Genomic DNA, 23,252 nt, shown 5'->3' with positions numbered 1-23,252 from the left:
TATGTCTTCCAAAAACATCGATTAAACTAGAGCAGGCACCGATTATATTGAGTGGAATGTAAGTTTTCAAGTAGTTTTCAGCGAAAACTGTGTTTTCGTTTGAAAGATTTTACATGGACGAAAACACAAGTTTTCGTGCTAAAACCAGTATTTCCCACAAATACATACACAATTCGGCTGCCTTATATGGTAAATCTTTTACCATTTATCCATCATTCGAACAATCCGGCAACTAGGAATTTCGCTGTCTAGTTGATTCTAGCTATTTATAGCACAAAAATCCCCGTCTGCCCTACTTATAGACTTTACACAGCTTGATTAAAAACTAAACAAGACTTCTTCTTTCGATAAAGGATTTAACTGACAGATCGCTGCTAACCAGATATTGAGAAGACCATTTTTCAACATTTTGCTGATAAAGTTCTGGTTATGCCCTTAACCAGACATTGAGTTAACGGCGCTAAGAACAAAAAATCTGAAAACGGAAAGAAACTGATTTCCACTTTAACCTAAATTGGTTTTAATTTTTTTGGGTTTGCTGTATGTAAATTGTAAATTATTTATACAATATTATCAACTAATATTGAGATGGTAAAAATGAAATATATTCCCGTAAATGATATTCTAAGAGTTTGTCAAAGCCCAAAAACTACAATTTTTCAAAAGTAATTGGATTCATAATTTCAAAATCAGCAGTTTCGTTTTGTTTTTATGATTCAAATACAAAAATTTCAAAGATTTCAACCATTATTACTAAAATACGTTTTATGAGTGATAACTCAACACGAATAGATTTTAAATAACACAAATTCGTCAATATGTAAATATAAAATGCAGCAGATATACAAAAAACACATTGTGGATAAGAACATTTCTTTCTATACAACCTTCTATAATTGTATCATGGCTGAGTCGATATAATGCAATAGCATCCACATTTGGCTGCCAATGCCGTATAATTATTCGGATTGAATGTGTGCTATTGGTCTTTTTGTAAAATGTCAGAGTTGACAGTTGGCAGCATTGCTTGCCAATTGCCCGCTCTCTTTCTTTTACTTCCTTTTCTTACCGAGCAAGCAGCAAAATGTCGAAGAGAGGTAAAAATAATCGGGAAAAATCGTGGAATTTAACCGAGTTATTTGTTTTATTAATGTGTATATTTGTTAGAAAAATGTGTAAGAATGTCTAGTAATCAATATTTCAATTGTGTGTTTTAGGACGTGGTGGTACCGCGGGTGGAAAATTCCGCATCTCACTTGGTCTGCCAGTGGGCGCCGTGATGAATTGCGCTGATAACACAGGTTCGATACCCTTTATTTATTCTGTGTTTAAATCTCATTAATTTTTAAATTGTACTTTAGGTGCAAAGAATCTGTTTGTAATTGCTGTACATGGCATTCGCGGTCGTTTGAATCGTCTGCCAGCTGCTGGTGTAGGTGATATGTTTGTAGCCACAGTGAAGAAGGGTAAACCTGAGCTAAGAAAGAAGGTAAGTTTTTGGATCAAAGTCACGTTACGGTCAAAGGCATCTTATTAATTATGTGAATTTGTGTATTTCACTCTCTAAGAGTATGTCTGAGAGTTGAGGAAAAGGGTTTAACTTGTAAATTGGTATTACATACCAATCCAAGTAGAGTTGAATTCTTGAAATAATAGTCTTTTGTCGGATAAAACGCGGGTCAGTTTTGGTGTCGTAGGACAATTGAGGAAATTATAAATGACAATATGTTTTATGTGCACTTTGTAATTTACTGGGAATAATTTTTATCTAACACTTACGACGATGTTTTGGATTCAACACCGGGTTTGGTAATTAGAGTAGTGTGTATTTTTTTTTCATAAATTTTAGATTAGCATCTCCCGATTTCAGGGTTATAGAGGGTATGTATGGATAGAGGGGGTTCTTCAAAGAGATTCTTATAGGTGCCGCGGACTAATGTGTTTATAAGATATTTGCGTTTAAAGATCAAATATTTAAAGGGCGCACTTCTTCAATTTATAATACATTTTTAACTTTTCTATCTAGTAACACTTCACTAAATTTTTTCTTGTTTTATGAAAATTGCTGACGATAACTTTGGCGTCACGGGTTAAAATGGACATGTGCCAATAGAGGAAGTTCTCCCGAAAAAAATGTATACATTTGCAGACATGAATACACTTTTTGCTTTTTTTTATTACTCAGCCCAAAACATTCCGAACTATTCGAAAAGGTAACGAAAAAGGATTAACTATACGAAAATTTGTCTACTGTGCTGATATGTACACAACCTGTACTAAGTTGTTTCTTTACGTTTTTTAATTATGTACGTCTGGAGTGCAAAGAATATATATAAACGTGTCATCTAGAGAGAAGTAAACATTTTTTTTTTAATTTCATAATCTTTGAAAACTTTTTTGTTTCGGCATTCCTCGTACCTTTTTTCATATCCGGTTATATGATTTTGTTCGGTTGGATAGAGGTCCGAAGACTATGGCCGACTAAACAGTTGCACAAGTCGACTTACACCGTGCTTCAAGTCATTCCTTCGTTTAACATAACACATCATGTGAGTACTGAGAAAAGCTTGACAATTTTCTTTCCAAGCATTGTTTCAAAACAATCTACAGGAAACGACAATAAAGGCAAAGGAAATGAAATTCAAGATATATTGCAATGAGTGCAACAAAACATTTTCAATTTTTTTTCAGTATATTTGTGCATATTGCTATTATCTATTATTGACTCCTATAATATTTAAGTTAAGTAGTAGTTAATAGTAGAAAACATTTTCCACATTTGCTGTAAACATATAATCAAGTATGTGATATTAGGCAATAAAGGCAATGTTTGACATGGCATTGCCTTTCAAACATCTAAAGTTTGTGTCCTTCGTTGCTATTCAAATTCACTGCTCACCTTGCTGTAAATGATATCAAACACGTTAATGCAATAGGTCACTCCTTGTTTCGGTGATATCAAGTGCACTTGCGCAGCAGTCTAATGCCGACCAATCTACCATATTACCGATTCGAGTTTTGCATTGGGTCATTATCCTGTTGATTAACCCATACAATGGGCATATCCTTTTTGACTAAGCCTTCCAGATTATTTTTATAATAATTAAATGGTATCCATATGAAATCTTTATTAGAGCTCAAAGACCACTACAAGAAAAACATCCGCATTATATCATCTTAGGGCCTCGATACCTTATGGCCTTCGTTGTATATTTAGCGTTGACTTGCTGATTAGGGGATAATCTAACATATTCGGCCCTACTCCCGTTGTCGTTGTTACCGTCGTTTAATTCGTAATCTTGAAGTATATCCTAACGTCAAAAAAACCGAAATTAAAAAAAAAAAAACAAGAAAGTGGGATAACGCCCAATAGCATCATTGTATCTAAATCTTTATTCATCTTAAAGCTTTGGTAATCCAATTCTGGCATTAAAATTTCTAACTGCTTCAAATAATCGTGCCCGTTTCAATCTCGTTTATATTCGTTAAAAAACGGCTTTTGCAACTATTTTTTTATTTGCTTGGAAATCGTGAATGGGCACCTTTTAACGATTCTTGTGATGAGCTCATTGTGCTTATCGGAAGTTTGTTTGTGCCTTCTCCTCTTTTCAGCTTCCAGCGACCAATTTTTGCAGGATAATATCATTCTGTAAATAACTTCCAATTTTAATTTTTCTGAAATCTATTTTTAATAACTATCCTTTGCTCTCTCAGTTTTAAAGGTTTAACAATAATTTAAACATCCCATTTGCTCAAATTCGACCTCGAATAAGAATATTAAAATGTAATATTATTTATCTAGCCCAGATCCGAAAATTTGATGTCGGTGTCGGGGTATAAACTGCTTTTTTGACTTCGTTCTCATTTTTTTTTTCCAAGGTTGTTTCAGGTTCAAAGCAACAACAAAAATTTGAAGATTAACGTTATTGTATGAAGAGAAATGCAAAACCCCTCATTTACCATATATACATTTGTACATAAAATCTAATATATTACACTTATATGTCTATCGGACTCATCTTGTACACTTTCTTGTCTGTATACCTGATGATAGTTCTTTTTTCCTTAATAAACATTCGAAGCAAATTATGTTTTGAAATTAAAGAAGAGCTGTTACAATTTTTAATTATCACTGGATAAAATGCGTTCCTTTCAATATGGATTTTTCTTGTTTTCTAAAAGAGTAAAATTGTCACTATTGAGTGAACTTGGTTTTTAATTTCCCTTCATTTCCAAAATAGCCGTGGACATTTTATTTTAATAAAGTTTTTATAAGTTTAATGTTTTTTTAACAACCGGCTATGCTCAACTGTCTTACTCAAATCCGTGTGGTTTTAAAAATTGTCCAAAATAATTATTTTCTTTATCAAATAATTATCATTATAATAGATATTATCAAATATTATATTATTTGGTATAAATGGTTATAATAAATGTAAAACGCATTATATGTATTACAGAGTGTAGGACATTTTAAAATTTTCCTCTTAATAATAATTATATTTTTTTCTTTTAAGGTTATGCCAGCTGTAGTTATCCGGCAACGTAAACCATTCAGAAGGAGGGATGGTGTTTTCATATATTTTGAAGATAATGCGGGGGTTATAGTGAATAATAAAGGTGAAATGAAAGGTTCTGCTATCACTGGACCTGTTGCGAAAGAATGTGCTGACTTGTGGCCCCGTATTGCATCTAATGCCAGTTCAATCGCATAATGTTTTAAATAAATGATATGATACCAACTAAAATATATCGCATTGTTTATTTCAATTACATATAAATGTAATATACAAATATTTTTTATTTGAATTATTTTGACGCTTCAGTGCGACATGTAGGCTTAGGTCTTGTAATTTCCAATGAAATTTTTCCATTGGCTCCTTTGAACAAGGCGTAACATATTTCAAAAGTGCACCCCTCCAAAGAATCACCATTGAATTTGGTTATGATATCACCACGTTGTAACTTATTATCAATCTCAGCGTAGCCAGAAGGTATCTGAAAACGAGTTGTAAACAGTAAAATTCAAAGATTCCATATAACTATCCAAAATTCTTAAAAATTCTAAGCAACTACATTTTTTCATTCATGACGTTGTGATCTGAGTATCTTTTAACTTTACGTGATTTGTAATCCAAATTTCTATAATTTATGATTGCATATTGGTATTAAGTTTCAGTAAAAAAAACTTACAATTTCGGAAATTGTGCAGCCGCGATCATTTGGTGCTAATGAAAGCCCCAAGTCTTTTCCTGGTTTCTTTATAAATTCAACATTGAACTTTTCTACTTCCAACGGGTCAGCTCGAAATACTTGGAATGTTACAACTTTCTCGTACGTTGTGTGGAATATTTGGTGCACTTTTAGCGTCGTCATTTCACTGCAATTCACTGGCTTGCTGTTAACTTCCACTATGTGGTCGAAAATATTTAAGCGTTTATCTGCTGCTATCGCTCCATCAGGATAGATGTGGGTTATAATGCATCCGGTCTGCAAAATAGAATAGATTACAATTTAAAGATTAATTAAGGACGATCGGCTGGGTCGGATTAGAGCCGAAAATTAGATATTTTTGCAGTTTTTTTGTCTTTTAAATCAGCAGGAGAAACGTTTATCAATTTATACTCTTGCAACAAGTTGCTACAGAGTATAATAGTTTCGTTCATCTCTTGTGTGTATCACCTATGGTTAATCGAGATAGGTATAGGGTTAGGATAGGATTATGAGCCGAATTGAAATCCGAGTGTCTGTCTGTGCGTCTGTCCATCTGTGCAAGCGATGACTTGAGTAAAAATTGAGATGTAATGAAATCCGGTAGTCGGGTTCCTTGGCGAAAAGAGGGATCGACTTCGTGGATGGGCGTAATTGGACCACTGCCTCGCCCAAAAAACGACATTAAACAAAAACCTTTAAAATGCCATAACTAAGCACTAAAGGGGCACCTGTGAGCTAAAAATTTTGAAAAAGTGGTCGTGATCCCGCCCTTTAATAAGTTTAATGTAGATATGTATATCTCAAACCATTCAAGCTGAAATCAACGAATTCACTCAAAATAAATCCTATAACCCCTACCGACAGTGTGAAAGAATGAAATTGGATCATACACCCGTTCATTCCCCATATAACGGTAATGTTAAAAACTACTAAAAACGAGATAAATCAATAACTAAATAAACCAGAGGCATTAAATTTTACACCTGGGATAATACAAAGTGGCTTTATAGGTGCCGGGGTCAAAAATGGACGTTGGGTGTAGTACCGCTCATTTTTCGATGAAAAGGACCTACTCGATCGATATCGGCATATAAAAGTAACTTAAAATTTCTATGTTCCAGTGCTCTTTCCACTTCGTCCGCATATGCTGGTTTACCAATCGCCGAATCTCCAAATTGAGATCCCTTATTCGGGGATCCCCGGGATCGGCATGGCGAAAGGTGTCGCCCTCATTAGCTAAAACGGCTGCTTCGGCTGGGAAATTGAGGCGGAGTTCCGCTATTCTTCCAGCCGGGATGAAGCGAGCGGTAGCTGCTGCGATCACCTTGCGGAATCGACGTTCCCCAACGGATACGTCCGAAGGAATGGGTAGAGTGTTGAAGGTGCTCTCAGTAAATTCTATGAAGCCGACCCAGTTAGCTTTGTTAAAGTTAACGAAGGTGCAGTTGTCCACAGCAACAAAATCGGGAGGTTTCTCGATCCAGATTATTATGTGCAGATGGTTTGATGCGAGAGCCGGGTTATGCTATTTATCATACCACCACTAGCAATGGTAATATCGAGCGCGCTATTACAGGTGCCCATAACTCTGGTGGGGGCTTCGTCATTCATTGTGTAGAATGTTGAATCGCCAATCTCCATCCCCCTACGATCCTTTGACAGGCAGGAATGCCAAAGATCGTGGTGCGCGTAAAGTCGCCTAGTATCAGAGGGTTTTCACCACGAAGTGGCGCACCTATATTCGGGTGATATCCTGTAGGGCAACATGTAACTGGGGGGATGTATATAGGTATTAAATATTTCGAGCTCGACATCGCCTGATCGGATAGCCCTGACATTCTAGGGTAGTATCCCTGCGGTCAATGTCTTCATCGATTAGACGATATTGCACGGTGTTGTGCAATATGAAGGCTAAGCCACCATCATTGTCTCGCTCACGATCCTTACGTATAACGTTGAAACAGTCACAACTCAGAAGATCTGAACGGTTGTTTAGCTTGGTTTCTTGGACCGCAGCTATCGATACGCATTACCGGTTCATAAGTGCATCTATCTCCTCGATCTTGCGCTGGAGTCCGTGGTAGTTGAATTGAAGAATGCGGGTTTGTCGCGGGTGATCGTGGGTGATCCTGGGGGTGAGGGAATGGCGTGTAGGTGGTGTTTGTTGTAGCTGTAGAACCCGCAGGGGCGGTTGTCTCACTGTGGTTTTGTTTGGCGACGCCATTGTTATGTGTTGCGGGGGCAGACTCCTGCAGTATGGGGTGCGCAGGCCGGAACATGCCGGGAAGTGACACCAGAAAGTGCAAGAATTGCACTTCACTGATGTGACGTTCCGACGTATGACGGTCTGACACATGGAACAGACTGTGCGAGGAGCAAGGAGTTGCTGAGTGGTTCTTGCACGAGGATTGGAGCGGGATGAAGGTTGGGGGGAGGAGAAATCGGGATGGGAGCTATGTTGCCTGTTTGAGCTTCTGGGGACCGTGGAGGTCCTCTGTTGGCCACTCCGGGTGAGTGGCGACGCAGCGCGCGAACTGTGTGCTGATTGCATAGCTGTAGAGGTTAGTGTCGCAGTGTTGCGTTGGCAACATGGGGCCACGTAACTCGTGGTCCACTCCCTATTAGTCTTAAGGCCTGAGCAGGCTCCATCCGTTGCAAACGCAGCAGAAAAATTCCTAAAGGCCCGGGTTGGACTCAATGCCAGCACGAGCCAGGAGGATATGGAGCAACCCTGCTGCAAGGCATTGCTCTGATACGACAAACTTAGTTTAACAGTTACCGATCCAAACGGCGTTAGATCGCCGAAAAAATAGCCTTTGGCCGTGTCAATTTCGGTGCGTAGAACCGACTGTCGTGGAAATTGATAAAATTTTGCTCAAGTAATGTGCTTCAAGTATGTCACCTTATGACCAAATAATTATGAATAATAGGAGCATGCCTGTTCTGTCAATAATGGATTGAATCGAATCAATAATTTCTTCCAGTGGACTTTATATCGCATATATCGGCAAACGTGTGAGGTATTTTAATAAAATTGAGCGAGTGTGTTTTTCTAATAACGATGCATCTTTGTGCCTAAAATGGACAAAATCAGGTGAAAACTGGCCCCTGACCCCATATAACTTACAAACGTTATGCGTCTGAAGGTATTTTCCCGCCTTTGATCCTAGCAAGTTGCAAGAGTATGAAATGTTCGGTTACACCCGTATTAGTACTGAGGGAAGATATCGACCGATATCGCTAGTAAGACAACCGCGTGTAGAGTTGGAGAATGTTTTGCTCCGTTTCAATAAGGAAACATCAACTTTTATCACATTTTAACTCGTTAATGAATATGACCTATGTATTGGAAACGGAAGCGAATATCCTCATTTTCAGTATTTGCGGGGCAGAATAGGTATAGACGGGCTTCGAACATTGCTAATCCCATATTAACAAAAAGTTTACCTAAATATGACCATTCCGCGCCTCTTCTAAAATTTTTTAACTGAACTCTGTAAAATACTGGTATCTAGGAAACCTAATGTCATGTTTTCTCGTCAATGGCCAGAGACTTATATGTAGCATGTTTTATATTTTCGAAATATACCGTTATAAGAAAGTTGTGCGAAGTGTCAATGTGTTATAACAAATTAAATATTTGAACAAAATCGTGTAAGCTCTTTGAGCAGCACCGGTCTAAAATTTATACCTTATTTTTGGTAACTAACTCAGGTGGTAAATTTTTTGAACCACAAGCATTTTCATTTATTCCAAGTTAATAACAAGTTTAAATGTGTAACAAATGATATAACGGATTAATGGCTCCATCATGCCAGATTTTATGGTGAAGTTTTTCTGTTTCTACTCGTTTTGTCGTTAATTTCACTTCATTAACCTGAAAATTCTGCATGTGAATGGAATATGGTGTGAAAAAGTGGTAGAAAACTTCTGCAATCTTTGTCGCTCAAAGAGTTAATGGATAAATCTGTACATTTTCGAAATCAGTTTAAATCGTGTCATAGAAAGAAGAGAAATAGTTTTAAGAATACAAAAAGATGAAAATCTTAGAGCAACTTTACGTAGCAGCAATCATGATTTTGAATGCTTACCTTGACGTGGTTGTTCTTGCCTCCAACAACTATGACTCCAAGAGGTTTCTTTTCAACTTTCAGTTCAATTAGAATTTTCTTGTTGACTTTGATTTCCGCAACGGAAGGATCCTGTGGCTTTTCAGCTTCTATTTTTGCTTCTGTTTGGGTTATAAATGTTATACGTTTAATTTTTCTTTCTTTAATAACCAAGGTGGGAAGACAATAAAATTTCTGAATCAAAAAAAATTCAAACCTTCTTTTTTCTTTTCTGCAGCCTCTTTTTCGGCCTTGAGAGCTTCCTCCGATTTTAGAGTCAACAAAACAAGTGTTACTATACCCTCAGCACGCCTTATTAGTGCAACGGCCTTAAAACATTGAAAATATTTGTTAGTTTATAAAGTTATTTCTAATTTATTTCTATATTTACAGTTACATATGTATGTACATATGTTTAACCACACTGAATATGAGCCAGAAAAATAGCAGGGTTTAAAACAATATACATAATTTTCAAGAATATGTGATTCGTAAATACAAGAAGCTTTCCAAAGTAAACAGGACTTAAAAAAACATAACAAATGGTTTTTCGGCAAAATCAATTAATTTTATTCAAAATAGTCTCCTTCTGCTTCAATACAGCTTTTTTCACAGCCCAAAAGCATGTCGAACGAGTGTTTTAGCTCGTTGGCCGGTATGGCCGCCAGTATGCCGGTGCAAGCCTTTTGAATGGCTTCTACGTCTGCAGACCGGTGCCATATCAAGTGAATACGGGGAGTGGTTAATGGTTTAAATGTGATTTTTCGTCAAATAATCGTCCTTCGAATGTTGGATTCTGAGCAATTTTTGGTCGTCAGTCAATTTGTGCGAAACAAACCGTGCACACACCTTTCGTAAGTCCAAATGTTCGGTCAGAATGCGATAAATCGATGTTTTGGAGATGTTCAATTCCATTTGCATGAATTTCAATGATGACTTCGGCTGATTTTTGATGAATTCACCCACAGTTTCGATGGAATTTCCGGTGATCGCGGATTGTAATTGGCCCACATGTTGATCGTCATTTATGTCCTCACGACCCCTTTGAAAACGTTGAAACGGCTCGTGCACTCTGATACGGGATAGGCAATCATCGCCACAAACTTGTTTCATCAATTGAAACGTTTCGGTAAAAGTTTTACAAATTTTAAAACAAAATGTAATGTTGGCACTTTGTTCGAAGCTCATTTTCGCACCGATAACACAAACATACTGACACTTAAAACGCAATAACTTTACTTCCAATCAATGAAATGTCATTAAATTCTCACTGGACATTCGATAAATATAACAGATTCTGACGCACCAGTCGACATATAGATGGCACAACCAGGGGGCGCTAGATTCAAAAAGTCCTGTTTATTTTGGAAAGCACCTTGTACAATATTTCTCAAGTATTCAAAAAACCTTAAGATTAATTTTATAAATTGACTCCGCTATGAGAATGAATACTTAAAATAAAATTTTTAATTATTTTGTTGGGACATATGATCTCATTATATCTTTATAACCTAGACAGTATAATACATATAAACATGATGGAAAGCCATTAACGTGAGTAAGCTATAGCGACCCAACTGAATAGGAGCATACGAGGCCTGCTATATACATATGTATATGCTGGCCTAGGGCAACACTAAGTGTTGCCAGGTGCAATCTGACATTTCCATTGGAAAGTTTGACATTTTTTAGCATAACATCACTCAGAACGTTTTGTGATTTAATCGTGAATTGTTTTATTTACAGGGAATTAAAAAATTCATCTCGGCCAAAAAATGGAATTAACTCGTGAACATTTTCGTGCGATCATTTTTCACAACATTCGACGTGGATTATCACGACAAGAGTGCATCGATGAACTAAAATCTTTGTATGGCTATGAAGCACCATCCTATGGCACTGTGAAAAACTGGTACAACGAATTCAATCGTGGCCGACGCTCGCTCAAAGACGAATTCCGTGAAGGTCGTTCAAAAACAGCCGTTGTGCCAGAAAACATCGATGCCGTACGTGAACTGATAATGCAAGACCGTCATGTAACATACCTTCAGATAGAGGCATGCCTGTGCATTTCTCCCACCAGCATACATTCGATATTGCATGAACACCTGGCCGTAAAAAAGGTTTATTCTCGTTGGATCCCGCACAATTTGACAATCGCTCAAAAAAAGGCTCGTGTGGATTGGTGTAAAGAAATGGTGAAAAAATACGATCGCGGTGCTTCAAAAGACGTTTATAAGATCGTCACAAGTGACGAATCATGGATCTATGCGTATGAGCCCGAAACAAAACAGCAATCGACAAAAAAAATAAAAATAAAAACAAAAAAAACAAAAAAAAAATAAAATAAAAAAACCGTTTTCGTTGATAAATATGCCTATTTACATTATTAGGCCAGAAATATATATAGCAACCTACGTAAAGGGGTGAAATCCGCAGCAAGAAAGTTACTTGGCAAGGCTGAATGGTTTTTGTCCGTTTGACAAGTCACAATGATAATATAGTATAATATAAATCTTCATTTTTGTAATGAAATAGAAATTCGTCTTTTTTACTTTCGATATTTAATAGTTATTAATTTCAAAAATACCTCATCGTAATTTGATTCCAAAGTGACATCTTTGTTTACAGCTAATAACATATCACCGACTTTTACTCCAGCCTGTAAGGTTGTGTATTACCGGTTTTAATTTCAAAAAAGATAAGACTAAGCAATTTATTACCGCTACTGCATTGGATTCTTCACGCAAATCGGATATGAATATACCGTTGCCCACTTCGACATGTTTTCCATATATAACCATAATGCCTAAAAATCCTTCCTTTTTAACTTGTACTGAACGGGCATTGGGATATAAATCAAATAAAAACTTGGTCTGCAAAAGATTAAGAAAATAATGCGAATAGTAAATTATTCAAAAGTTAACACTTACATGCTTATGTACATATATACATAATATACATATATATATATATATATATATATATATATGTATATAAACTGACTTCAAAAACGTTGACTACAATGTAAGAATAGCAAAACTATAGGCAAGGTAAAACTTTAAGTCAAGATAGTTTTCACCCTTGTTTCATAATATTTCTTTTGCACAAAGTGTACATGTTTAAACTTTGCTATGATACATTTTAGAAGTCAGTCTACAAGTATATTTGAAATACTATGAGTTTATATTGCCACTTACATCATCGACTTCCTTGGGGAACTTCTTTATGGGCTTTACCGATATGCCTTCATCATTGTCTTTTCTGCGTGATGTTATAAGGATAATTTTCTCGGTGTCGATGTTTTTGAATATCACTGAGGCATTCAAATGGCAACGGTTCTGTAAAACATTTCCGTTCACCTCGAGTATCTCATCGCCCGGTTTTATATCCAACGAAGCTAATAGGCCATTAGAATTTATTCCAGCTACAAAGCAAGCCATTTTTCTTCTATCCTTGTGGCCGGCTAAGGCCAATCCTAGTGAGGTATTCGGCGCGCGCGTCACTTCTATTTTCCGCAAATCTTTCATTAAATTATAACGTTTCTTGATTTTCGCTGCAACAATAAAATATTCACATATATGTACATCCAAATCCGAGAAAATCCTAAATAAATAATCATCTTCATACCCATTGTGTATCCGAACTCATCGGGTTGTTCTTTGTCTCGTTCTTTCTCTTGTTTATTGAGTTTACAATTACCGGCGGACGCTCGATCAATCTATAATAATTTATTATGTGTATGTATGTAAGTGTTAAACTAAAAATTAAAATGCTAAATGAAACAGCTTTCAATATGGCAACTTGTTGCTAAATAAAGAAGAAATATAGAGTCAGGGAGTTTTTGACTAACTCCTAACTAAAGGTGGTGAACCGAGAACTAAATTGAATCAAAGTTACATCGATTGGGAAAAAATACTCTTTTAAAGACTTTAGTGAAATCTGTAAAGCGAACGGCAATTAAAATTCCAACTATTTAAGAAAATACTTCTAAAATTTTTTTCAAATGTCAATTTTTTCAAAAGCAGCAGTGGGATTGTCAAAAATAAAATTTGATAGTTCGGAAAAAGTGGTAGCTTCTTTAATTGGAGTAACGAAATGTAATTGTTTCCTGTAAGTCAATTAAGCATGAGTTATATTACCTCATATCCAGATTCTGTTCGAATTCGGCCAGTCATATCTCGTGTGTCCTCGTCATCCTCATCATTGGCTGTAAAATTCGAAGCTGGTTTCTGGCGAATGGAAGCGGAAAACGCGGGATTTCGCGGGGTTTCTTTCGGAGCCGAACTTTTATTCGCCGACATTGGCGGTTCTTAAAGAAATATGATTCCATAATTACTTACTTAATTTCAAATAATTTAAAATAACTTTTGCAAATTTAAAACTTGTAAATGTATAAGCACCTGGAGCAAATTTTGCTTTGGCTTGCACATAACCATTTTCGTTGCGTTGATCACGTTCCGACGTTTTCTTCTCATCCTATTTAAATGCAAATAAACATTTACGAATCGTTTAGGTGTTATTAAAGACCAAAGACCTAAACATACCTTCCCATAAGTTTGAATTTCAAGATTTATTTTGATGCCAGCATCTTTAATTAGCTCGATTACCGCTTGCTCTGTAGCGTTTCGCACATCCTTATTGTTTAACGACAATATCCGATCTCCCACCTAAAGGTTATCAGTTATCATTCAGTAGGAGTTACAACATTTTGATATTTCAATCACCTTTAGTTTTCCACACAAGTGGGCAGGGCTGTCTGGGACTATACCTTTTATAAAAATTCCGGACGTTTTTGAGTTTGGTGAGTCTTTAACCTTTTGAAATTAAAATATAAGCAATTGGAGTTAAGTTTATTGGCATTAAAATTGTTCATTTAATCACCTCTCCTCTAACTATACATATTCCAAATGACTTCTTTCCGGTTTTATCCAAAGTTACTGTGTGAATGTGATCTGAAATAAAAATTATATATTTTTAATTTACATTAAATTAAAAATCTACAGCACCAGTCAGACTGAAAAATTTCTACGAGAGGGAGCCACTAGCATCGAACGAATTTGATAAGTTGTCAGAGCTAAAGTTATAGTAGTCATGAGTATGTCGAGATAATATACACCAAACTTTATTCACATTGTTCGAGTAGTTACTGAGGTTTTATTTGGACCCATTGTCTAATTTTATTATCGACTCATATGCAACCCTGATAAACTAGCAAAATATGGTATGGTTATGAACAAAGTCTTGCAATTTTTTGCTGAATTGTGATACTTATATACATAATAAATAATAATAATAATAATAATAATAATAATAATAATAATAATAATAATAATAATAATAATAATAATAATAATAATAATAATAATAATTTAAGCGTTGCGATCTTAAGCTGCTCAGCTACAGAAACAAAAATTTCAACAGCCAAAATTAAGAATTAGAATAAAGTAAGTTTATTATTTTTAAATGTTACTTGTTAAGAGTAGATAAAATAATTTTTTTAATGGTAAAGAGTGAGTCTGTTGGATCAAATGTGCTGGAATGAGAATTGAAATCGTGACATATCCGGCGGAATGGTTCGTTTAACTCAAAATTTCTTCTAAACAATTTTAAAAGTAAAGGTCTAAACTGCCTGGTAGAGCGAGCGGGAACGTTAAAATTAATATCAGATAAGAGAGAAGGGCTACACACTGACGCATTCATGACTTTTACAAGTTATATTATACATATGTAGCAAGCATCTTCCTACGTCTAGCGAGTGTAGGGAGATTTATAAGCTTTAAACGGTTAGTTTAAAGGGGAAGGTTTAAACTGGAATCCCATTGCAAATGATTTAAGGCAAAAAGTAAAAATTGTTTTTGAATGGACTCTAACTTCTCCGAAAGGAGTTGATAACTAGGGTTCCAAACCACAGAAGCATACTCTAATATAGGCCTCGCCAAAGATATAAAAAGATTTTTTGTGGTAAGCGGATCTCTAAATTCTTTAGATCAACGTTTAACAAAACTAAGAGCGCCTTTATCTTTATTAAAATTGAGTTTGTGCTCCATAGTTACTCCCAAATCAACAAAACTGCATGCTTGCTCCAAGCTACAGCTTTGTTTTACGTATGAAGTAGGGTCTACTGATCTACATACGTGAAAAGCACATCATTTTACATTTTTTAAGGTTCAATGGCATATTATTTCCAACACACCAAGAAACTAGGTTGTTTAACAAAAAGTTTGTTTGCAACAGACATCTTTCACTATTTAAAGTATATAATTTAAAAAGTCTTACATCGTCAGCATATAATAAAACTCTTGAATACTTAATAACAGATTATATGTCACTAATAAATAAAAAGAACAGAATTAGACCAAGATGGCTACCTTGAGGAACGCCTGAAGGAACATTGATTATGTCAGAAAAAATATCGTTAAATATGACTTGCTTAATTATATTACTCAGATAAGAAGCAACCCATTTTAGAAATATTTGTTGAAATCCAAGAAGATCAAGTTTATTCAAAAGAATTGAATGGTTTACTTTATCAGAAGCTTTACTAAAATCTGTGTATATAACATCAGTATGCTTATTCTCCCTAAAGTCCGTTGAAACATGTGAAACAAATTCAAGCAAATTAGTTACTGTAGATTTCCCTTTACTAAAACCGTACTGAAAACAAGAAATTAGTGGAGAAATCCAGAAGGTTATTATAATTGCTTCAAAAATTTTAGGCATTGCTCTCAACTTTGCTATTCCCCTATAGTTTTCAATGGATGACTTAAATCCACTCTTATGCAAGGGAATTATAAATGACTTTTTCCATATAAATCCATTTTTTAAGAAAGCATGACGGAATCATATCTGCGCAATAATTAAATGATTGTTCTAACATATTTAAATTATATAAGACGTTTGCTGCGGAAATGGTTGGTGCATTAATTACATAAATCGGACATAACTTGTGCTGATGCGGAGATTTTGTAGAGAAATTGGACCTAAAGAATTCAGCAAACATATTAGAAATTATGTGATTTTCACACGATATACTTGTGGTATTATTTATATAGTTATTATGACATATTTTGTTAAGTTCAGCAAATTGTCGACACAATTTAGAATATTCTGAATAGTCAAAAACTAAACCAGTTTGATTAAAAAGTTTAAAAGCACGAGATTTCCTTTTTTTTTATTTACATAACTCTCTCTAAAACCATAAATTAGAACTAATTTTTTGACTAACAACACATTTCGGAACATATTTTTCAAATAGTTTCTTTAAAATGGGATGCACTAAATTCAATATTGCCACTGTAATCTGGCCAAGTTACTTTAGAATTTCGCAATTAAACTTCTTAAAATTAGCTTTCACAAAGTTGGACCGAGAACAAAGGTCTTGTGTATTGTTATGGACTCAGTTGGCTATGGTTTCGATATTAATTTCCAAAGCAAGATGATACAAGTCCTGTGGCCGAACCAAAGGATCACATTGGACAACAGAGAACATTGAAGCGTTATCAACGTAAACTAAGAACAGATCTAAGAAACGCGTTTGAACTTAAATTAATTTGGTTAAGACCCAACTCCGACATTGCATCAATCAGTATTATTAGCAATTATTTATTAAAGAAGCATGCAGCATATATACAGATAAGTCCGATTGAGACGGTATATAAGATGTTAAGTAGATATGACAACTATTAGCGCAAATTCGAATGCACTTAAATTGTATGAAGTCTACATACGGAACATCGACTGCTTCAGATGGAATTGAAGAATTAACGGCAAACAGGACACCAATTCCTATTTGAAATTAAATTTTCGGATGTCTGTATCGTCCGTTTTTAATTTTGATGATATAATGTATAACACCTTATGTCATCGACTGTGGTATCCGCAGCAAGTCTTGAGATGAAAACTGACTTTTTCCGCGGTATTACAACCAAATTTTTATTACCTGACTTACAGTAATTTGGAGGCAGATCCTGAGAAGTTTTTCGCTTACCATGTTCAGTTACAGTTTTTCTGTATTCTGAGCAGACGAAATCTTCTCTCCTTGAGGACAAGGGGAAGAAAGATTGATGTAGTCAATTTTAGGGGCATTCTTTTTAAGGAAGATGCAGTGGCCTCTTCATCAGACGGACGTTTAGAGGAAGGTTTTTGAACATTTCATAATGCTTAAATTTTTCGGTAAGGGTTTCAAGTTCACGGCCAATCTCCTTAAAATTATTGAGCGCCTGCCTAAAGACTTTAAATAATTCAATATCGGTCGGTCTGCATTTTAGACCAGCCCAAGCCCTTACTATCAAGAATAGAATCCAATATCCTGCCAGTCAGTCCAGCACATTTAAGATGGGCAAGCCCGTCACATAGCCAGTAAGTAACAAGGCGTTCCGACTCGCCTTTTACAATTCGGGAAATTGCAAGTCATAATGACAGAAAACAATATTAAATACAAATAGAACAAAATTAAATAATAAAAGTAAAAAAAGCAATGAAAAAAATATTATTAAATAAATAAATGCAATAAAAATAATTGGTATCAAAGCTTATAACCAATGTAGCGAGCAGTTTGAGATGCACTGTGACACACGAAGAGTAAGAAACTAGATTATGGTTTTTTGCGATAATATTTAAAATTTAAAAAATGTTCTAGATGTCGAGGCAGTAAAGAATTTCTATTTCATTTCTATGAAAAAATTATTTAGGGGTCATTAGGGTAATCTGGCCTGATTTTATTTGATATTTTTGGATGACATTTTCGGAATTTTCGGAAGACATTTATCGGAGAAATGGCTGGGTGAGTGAGATGCGTTTTTTCACTGGCGGACACGATTTCTCATGTTTGAATCATCTGAAACACAAAAACCCAATTTATTCTTAAAACGTACCTATGGTTTTCCTCCCTACTAGAATCATGAAAAAGTGTTGATAAATAAAAAAGTAATTAACGTTTTTGGTTTTTTTTTTTAATATTTCCTCATGTTTTTTACATAAATTTTGTCATAACATTGTCTATAAATTATAAAAAATATAAGGACGATAGCCAGGCGCCTTGTGAACATTTAAAAAAAATTAAGCAAATCGGTTCAGTAGTTCGACCTGCATCATGTCAGTTTAAAAAAGTGTGTTTTGAGAAAAACTCGTTTAAAGTTTGAGGTGTGCACTCCGAGCTCTCCGAACGTCGAGAGGTATTATTATTTTTATGCCTTTTTCGAAACCTTCCAATGGTAAAGTGGGTTTCTAAAAAAAAAATTTTTGAAAAAAGATTACCCTACTGACCCCTTAACGCAGTTTTTTAAGAATCAACTTAAATTACATCATACTTTATTAAAACTTGTTCGTTGATTCACGCAACATTTCTTTTAAAAGTGAATAAGAATAAGTAAATACGACTTAATAAAGTTGTTGGCATTTCCCGCCCTTTTCCATTTGAAATCACATTAAAATTTGTAAGCCTTTTAAAATCTGAGTACGGAACTCTTGCTTAGCAAATTTTGACTACATTAATGTGTTTGATTTGACCACGTTTTACTTTAACATATCTGTACTCTTATATTTACTTTAATATATCAATGTATTTCATACAAGGTCTGTCGCAAAAGAAACAAGACTGTTAAAAAAAAAAACAAAAAAAATTAATATTTTTCAAAAGTTATATTTTTTTGTTCAAAGTAGTTTCCTTGTACAGCATTTAGCCCGGTCAATTAGCATTTCAAATGAGTGTTTAAGGTCATTTTTCGGAATGCTCTTGAGAATATCGGTCGTCGCCTTTTGGATAGCTGAAATGTCCTGAGACCAGTTTCCTTTCATGGGCAAATAAAATTTTCCAAATAGGTAAAAATCACAGGGTGCCAGACCAGGTGAGTAGGGTGAGTGATTAATGGTTAATATGGAGTTTTTTGTCAAAAAATCAGTGACAAGCGTCGACCGATGACACGGCGCATTATCGTGCAACAGGCGCCAGGACCCTACCTCACGGTATTGTGATCCAGCACGACGAATGCGTGACAAAAGACGCTTCATAACACCAAGGTAAAACACAGCATTAATCGTTTGGCCAGGTGGGACGAACTCTCGGTGTACAATACCCTCGGAATCGTAAAAACAAATCAGCATTGACTTTATTTTTGACTTCTGAAGACGACCGACTTCTGATCATCACAGAGGTCCTTACGACCTTCTTGGAATCGCTTAAACCACTTATGCACATTACTACGGGATAGGCACTGATCACCATAAACTTTTTTCATCATTTGAAATGTTTCAGTAAACGTTTTCCCAAGTTTAAAACAAAATTTAATATTTGCTCTTTGCATTTTACGACCGATGAACAAAAGCTGCTGTCACTTTTTGATCGATAACATCGATTGTAGTTATCCAATTGTCTTAAATTTTTTACGAAATGTCAACAAGAGATCAAACTTTTTATTTCTTATACCCATCAATAGGTGGCGCCACCAGAAACAGTTATATTGAAAAAGTTCTGTTTCTTTTGCGACAGACCTTGTATATCGAAAACATTTGTTGTATTTGACTGTATTTATAATAAGTTCTTTTCCCATATCTAAACGAAGCTCTATGTATGTATTGCGCGTTTTTATTGGTTCAATTAATGGCGGTATTGGTCTTTCACATGGGGTTATAGAAGTGCTGTGCACATTGCTCGACGCGTATTTGGTCTCGAACCATGCACGTTTCAATTAATATTGCATATTCTAACAATAGCATACACAGAGTAAAAAACATTGAAGCGTGTAAATGTAAGAATCCTCTATTTGTCTGGGTAAATTTTCTGATCTGAAGCCAGATTGTGGGGAAACAAATCTTCGGTAGAAATATCCAAAATGCAGTTGATGCTTTATCGGTAAGTTGCTTTCGACCAAAATACTATATGTGACCTCGTCTACGAAAAGGGAAAAGGGAGCTAACGTGCGAAAACTAGTTTTCTGGGAAACAGCTGTTAAAAATAAACAACTCGTGAAAAAAAAAACTCGTGAAAATTGATTTTTTGACACCTAAGCCCCCTTTCCGTAGACCAGGTCACATATATAAACGCTCGGAAGGCCGAAAACTACTATTGCGTATCCGCCACTGTCTTGATGGATATTAATATATATTTTTTTTAACAACTCACATAAACGTTGCCACTCGGCGAACTATTGAATCTACTAAAATTACGTTTTAAATGTAATGTTTTGTTTCATTTTGAATTGTGATCTAATCGTTTTACAGTCGATATTAATTTTTTAAATTTAAAAATAAATTTTTCGGATTTCCAAAAATAGTTTAACTAAAAAATCATTGAAAAATATTCCATATATACTTGTATAACTTTGATGTGGTAATTATAAATTCTACTAAACGAAGAGATCAAGAGACATATGTACATATTCCCTTATGAAAATCATTGAAAATTTGTTATTACTTCACGACATTCTAATTTGATTGTCTCTCCTTATACAGAACTATGTTTAACGATTACAAAACAAGTTATTCAGAAAACCGAAGTACTGATTTTGATTTGACAGTCAAGTTGTGGTTCTTTCGGTGCTTCACACAGAGAAAAAAACACTATAAAGTTTACTTCAGGCACCAATGGATTTACAAATAGGTACATATACTTACATGCATGAAAAGATTGTTTGGAAGCGAAGAGTGAGTAAGGTTACAATGTCACGAAGGATGAAAATAATGCCATTACATGTCTTAAATAAAAATCTTAGCTTGAAGTAAATAACATTTAAATGCTAATTGATTCGATGGCCATTTATTTAAAAAATTAAAGACATTAAAGTCCTATTCAACAGTCTTTACATAAAGGCGAGACTGTTGCAAAATAATATTTATTTTTTTAATTTACATATTTATATTGTGTTCTCAATGTTATGTCTTGACGGAATTCAAAATTAAAATGTAAGATGTTTCGTACATTGACTTGTTCGCACACAAATGTTCAAATACAATGAGATTAAGGACACACATACATATGTATATACATTTTGCTACACCGAATTTCCAACAAGACATTGATAATTTTCTCGAAAAATTGCTTGCGTTTGACGTTTTTATATTTGTAATTATTGTAACATTTATAATCAATTCACAGCGTTGTTGTAGTTGCAATTGCTAACTCAAAGTTAACGGTCGTTTTTATGCTCGGATATGTAAAAGGCATAGAAATTAATTTGAGTGCCCACGAACTGAAGATCACTTACCGCCACTGCCAGAGTTAATTTGCACCATTTTGAAATTGAATATTCAAGCCTTATGATGTTTTAAAGTTTAGTTACTTTCACCGTAAGGATATTTTTAAAAACATAAGTTCAATAAATAACTCCGATGTGATATTTATGCGCGTATGTACTTGCCACAACTGTCTTTTCAGTTCATTGTATATACGAGTAATATATAGGGGTAACTATTTAAGAATTTAAAGTCGAATAATGGTGGAAAATTTCGAAGAGCTCGCGGACGAGCTCGAACTATCCAAATGAAAATAGCGCCTAAACTGATTTGTAAACCGTTTTGACTGACTAACTAGCTTCGTTTGTCTTCAGTTTTTTATTTTTTTATTTCTATGCCTCATACTTGTCGCATATGGAAGGTAACATTAGACGGATATCGATTATTGATTCCGTGGCAGGGCTTAACTGTTAGTTAATTTTGTTCATACAACCGAACGAAGAGCTGTAAGAATACTTTACTATTTTGTACGAATTTCTTTTTACGGTGAATCTTATGAAAGTGCCTTCGTTTTCTGATGTTTAACATTTTAATGTTAAATTTCATTGCTACATACAACATTCATTACGTTTACTTAAATTTACAGAGGCAAATAGACAAGCTGTTTGTATTTTGTTTTACGGCGGTGGGAAATCGTTGCGCCACAAAGGAAGCCTTGCAAGTTGAAGCCGACACAACAAAGACGGATCGATATTGATGGCATGCGAATATTTGCGATTCTAAAAAATAACAGAAAATGATATCACCTTACCTAGACATGCCTACTTAAATTTTTATGTATTTTTATTTAAAGAAATTCAATAAAATATTACTTTAATCCATATGTACTCAGTCGCAAATTCAAACCTGTTGGCAAGAGTTACTCTGCGTTAGATTTCAAGGCTGACGTTGTTGCTAAAACTGGTCCCAAGATAGACGAAATTATCTAAATTCCTTATCTAGTCTGGAGAAAGTAGAACTAACGGCGCGGATGTTGAGGGCAATGCTATCAAAAACATCGGCTTACGCTCTTGTAGAAGAATTATTGTCTTCAGCAGTAGATTAAAGAAGCCGCTCGTTAGGGAGTCGCCTTGTCTGAAACCTTGTTTGGTATCGTTTTCTGCTTTCTTCAGCTTGGAATTTAAAAATTACGACTTTGATTATACACATGAAAAAACTAATGAAGTTAGAATAATAAATGAGGTATAATTTTATTAGTTGCATCATTTGGCCTAAGACTTAATAAAACAAGTAAAGAAGGGCCAAAATCCGATGTACCCGAAAATTTTATACTAGTGCAACTTGCAGGTGTTGGCAATATTGGAAAATTGTGCAAAGGGTTCAACTTCATTGTTCGACGAAATCGTGAATAGATTACAATCAAAACGAAAATTTTACTAAACCATTCTCAATCGATTTTAGGATTTTATCTATTTTAGCCAATACCATTTAATATTAACATACCACAATCCTAATTAAAAATGCTGTCAGGATTTTATTAAGGTATCTCACATACCATAACCAATATATGTATATGAAGTAAAGTCGTCCGGATGTTTGAAAATTCTATTATAAGTTATATATCCGCTAGGTCAAGTTTCCACCCGATTTTATCAATTATAGGCCCAAAGGTTAGTGAAATTCGCTGTCATTGAGACAACTAACATATTGGCCGGTATACGCGGTATAAAATCACACGAGCATGTGCGGGCTAAGGGA

The 23,252-nt window shown here is 34.9% G+C and overlaps 2 protein-coding genes across 2 annotated transcripts; one reads left to right on the top strand and one right to left on the bottom strand.

Annotated features, from left to right (window-relative positions):
- Window positions 1-1,014: 1,014 nt before the first annotated feature.
- LOC120771113 (60S ribosomal protein L23) lies at window positions 1,015-4,750 on the top strand. Its single transcript, XM_040098962.1, has 4 exons — window positions 1,015-1,097; window positions 1,218-1,301; window positions 1,362-1,489; window positions 4,518-4,750. The coding sequence occupies exons 1-4, from the start codon at window positions 1,085-1,087 to the stop codon at window positions 4,713-4,715; spliced, it is 423 nt and encodes a 140-aa protein (XP_039954896.1). The 5' UTR covers window positions 1,015-1,084; the 3' UTR covers window positions 4,716-4,750.
- LOC120771112 (inactivation-no-after-potential D protein) lies at window positions 4,744-21,843 on the bottom strand. The gene is made up of 14 exons (XM_040098961.1): window positions 21,527-21,843; window positions 14,208-14,278; window positions 14,051-14,140; window positions 13,871-13,993; window positions 13,727-13,802; window positions 13,466-13,635; window positions 12,954-13,044; window positions 12,524-12,879; window positions 12,047-12,199; window positions 11,914-11,985; window positions 9,541-9,652; window positions 9,306-9,445; window positions 5,194-5,490; window positions 4,744-4,998 (listed from the first exon to the last, which is right to left on the bottom strand). The coding sequence occupies exons 1-14, from the start codon at window positions 21,552-21,554 to the stop codon at window positions 4,810-4,812; spliced, it is 1,968 nt and encodes a 655-aa protein (XP_039954895.1). The 5' UTR covers window positions 21,555-21,843; the 3' UTR covers window positions 4,744-4,809.
- Between the last annotated feature and the right edge of the window lie 1,409 nt (window positions 21,844-23,252).

Source organism: Bactrocera tryoni, chromosome 3 (genome assembly GCF_016617805.1).
Source record: "Bactrocera tryoni isolate S06 chromosome 3, CSIRO_BtryS06_freeze2, whole genome shotgun sequence".
Classification (NCBI taxonomy): Eukaryota; Metazoa; Arthropoda; class Insecta; order Diptera; family Tephritidae; genus Bactrocera; species Bactrocera tryoni.
Note: the sequence above shows the minus strand (reverse complement) of the source record. Positions and strands in the feature narration are given on the sequence as shown.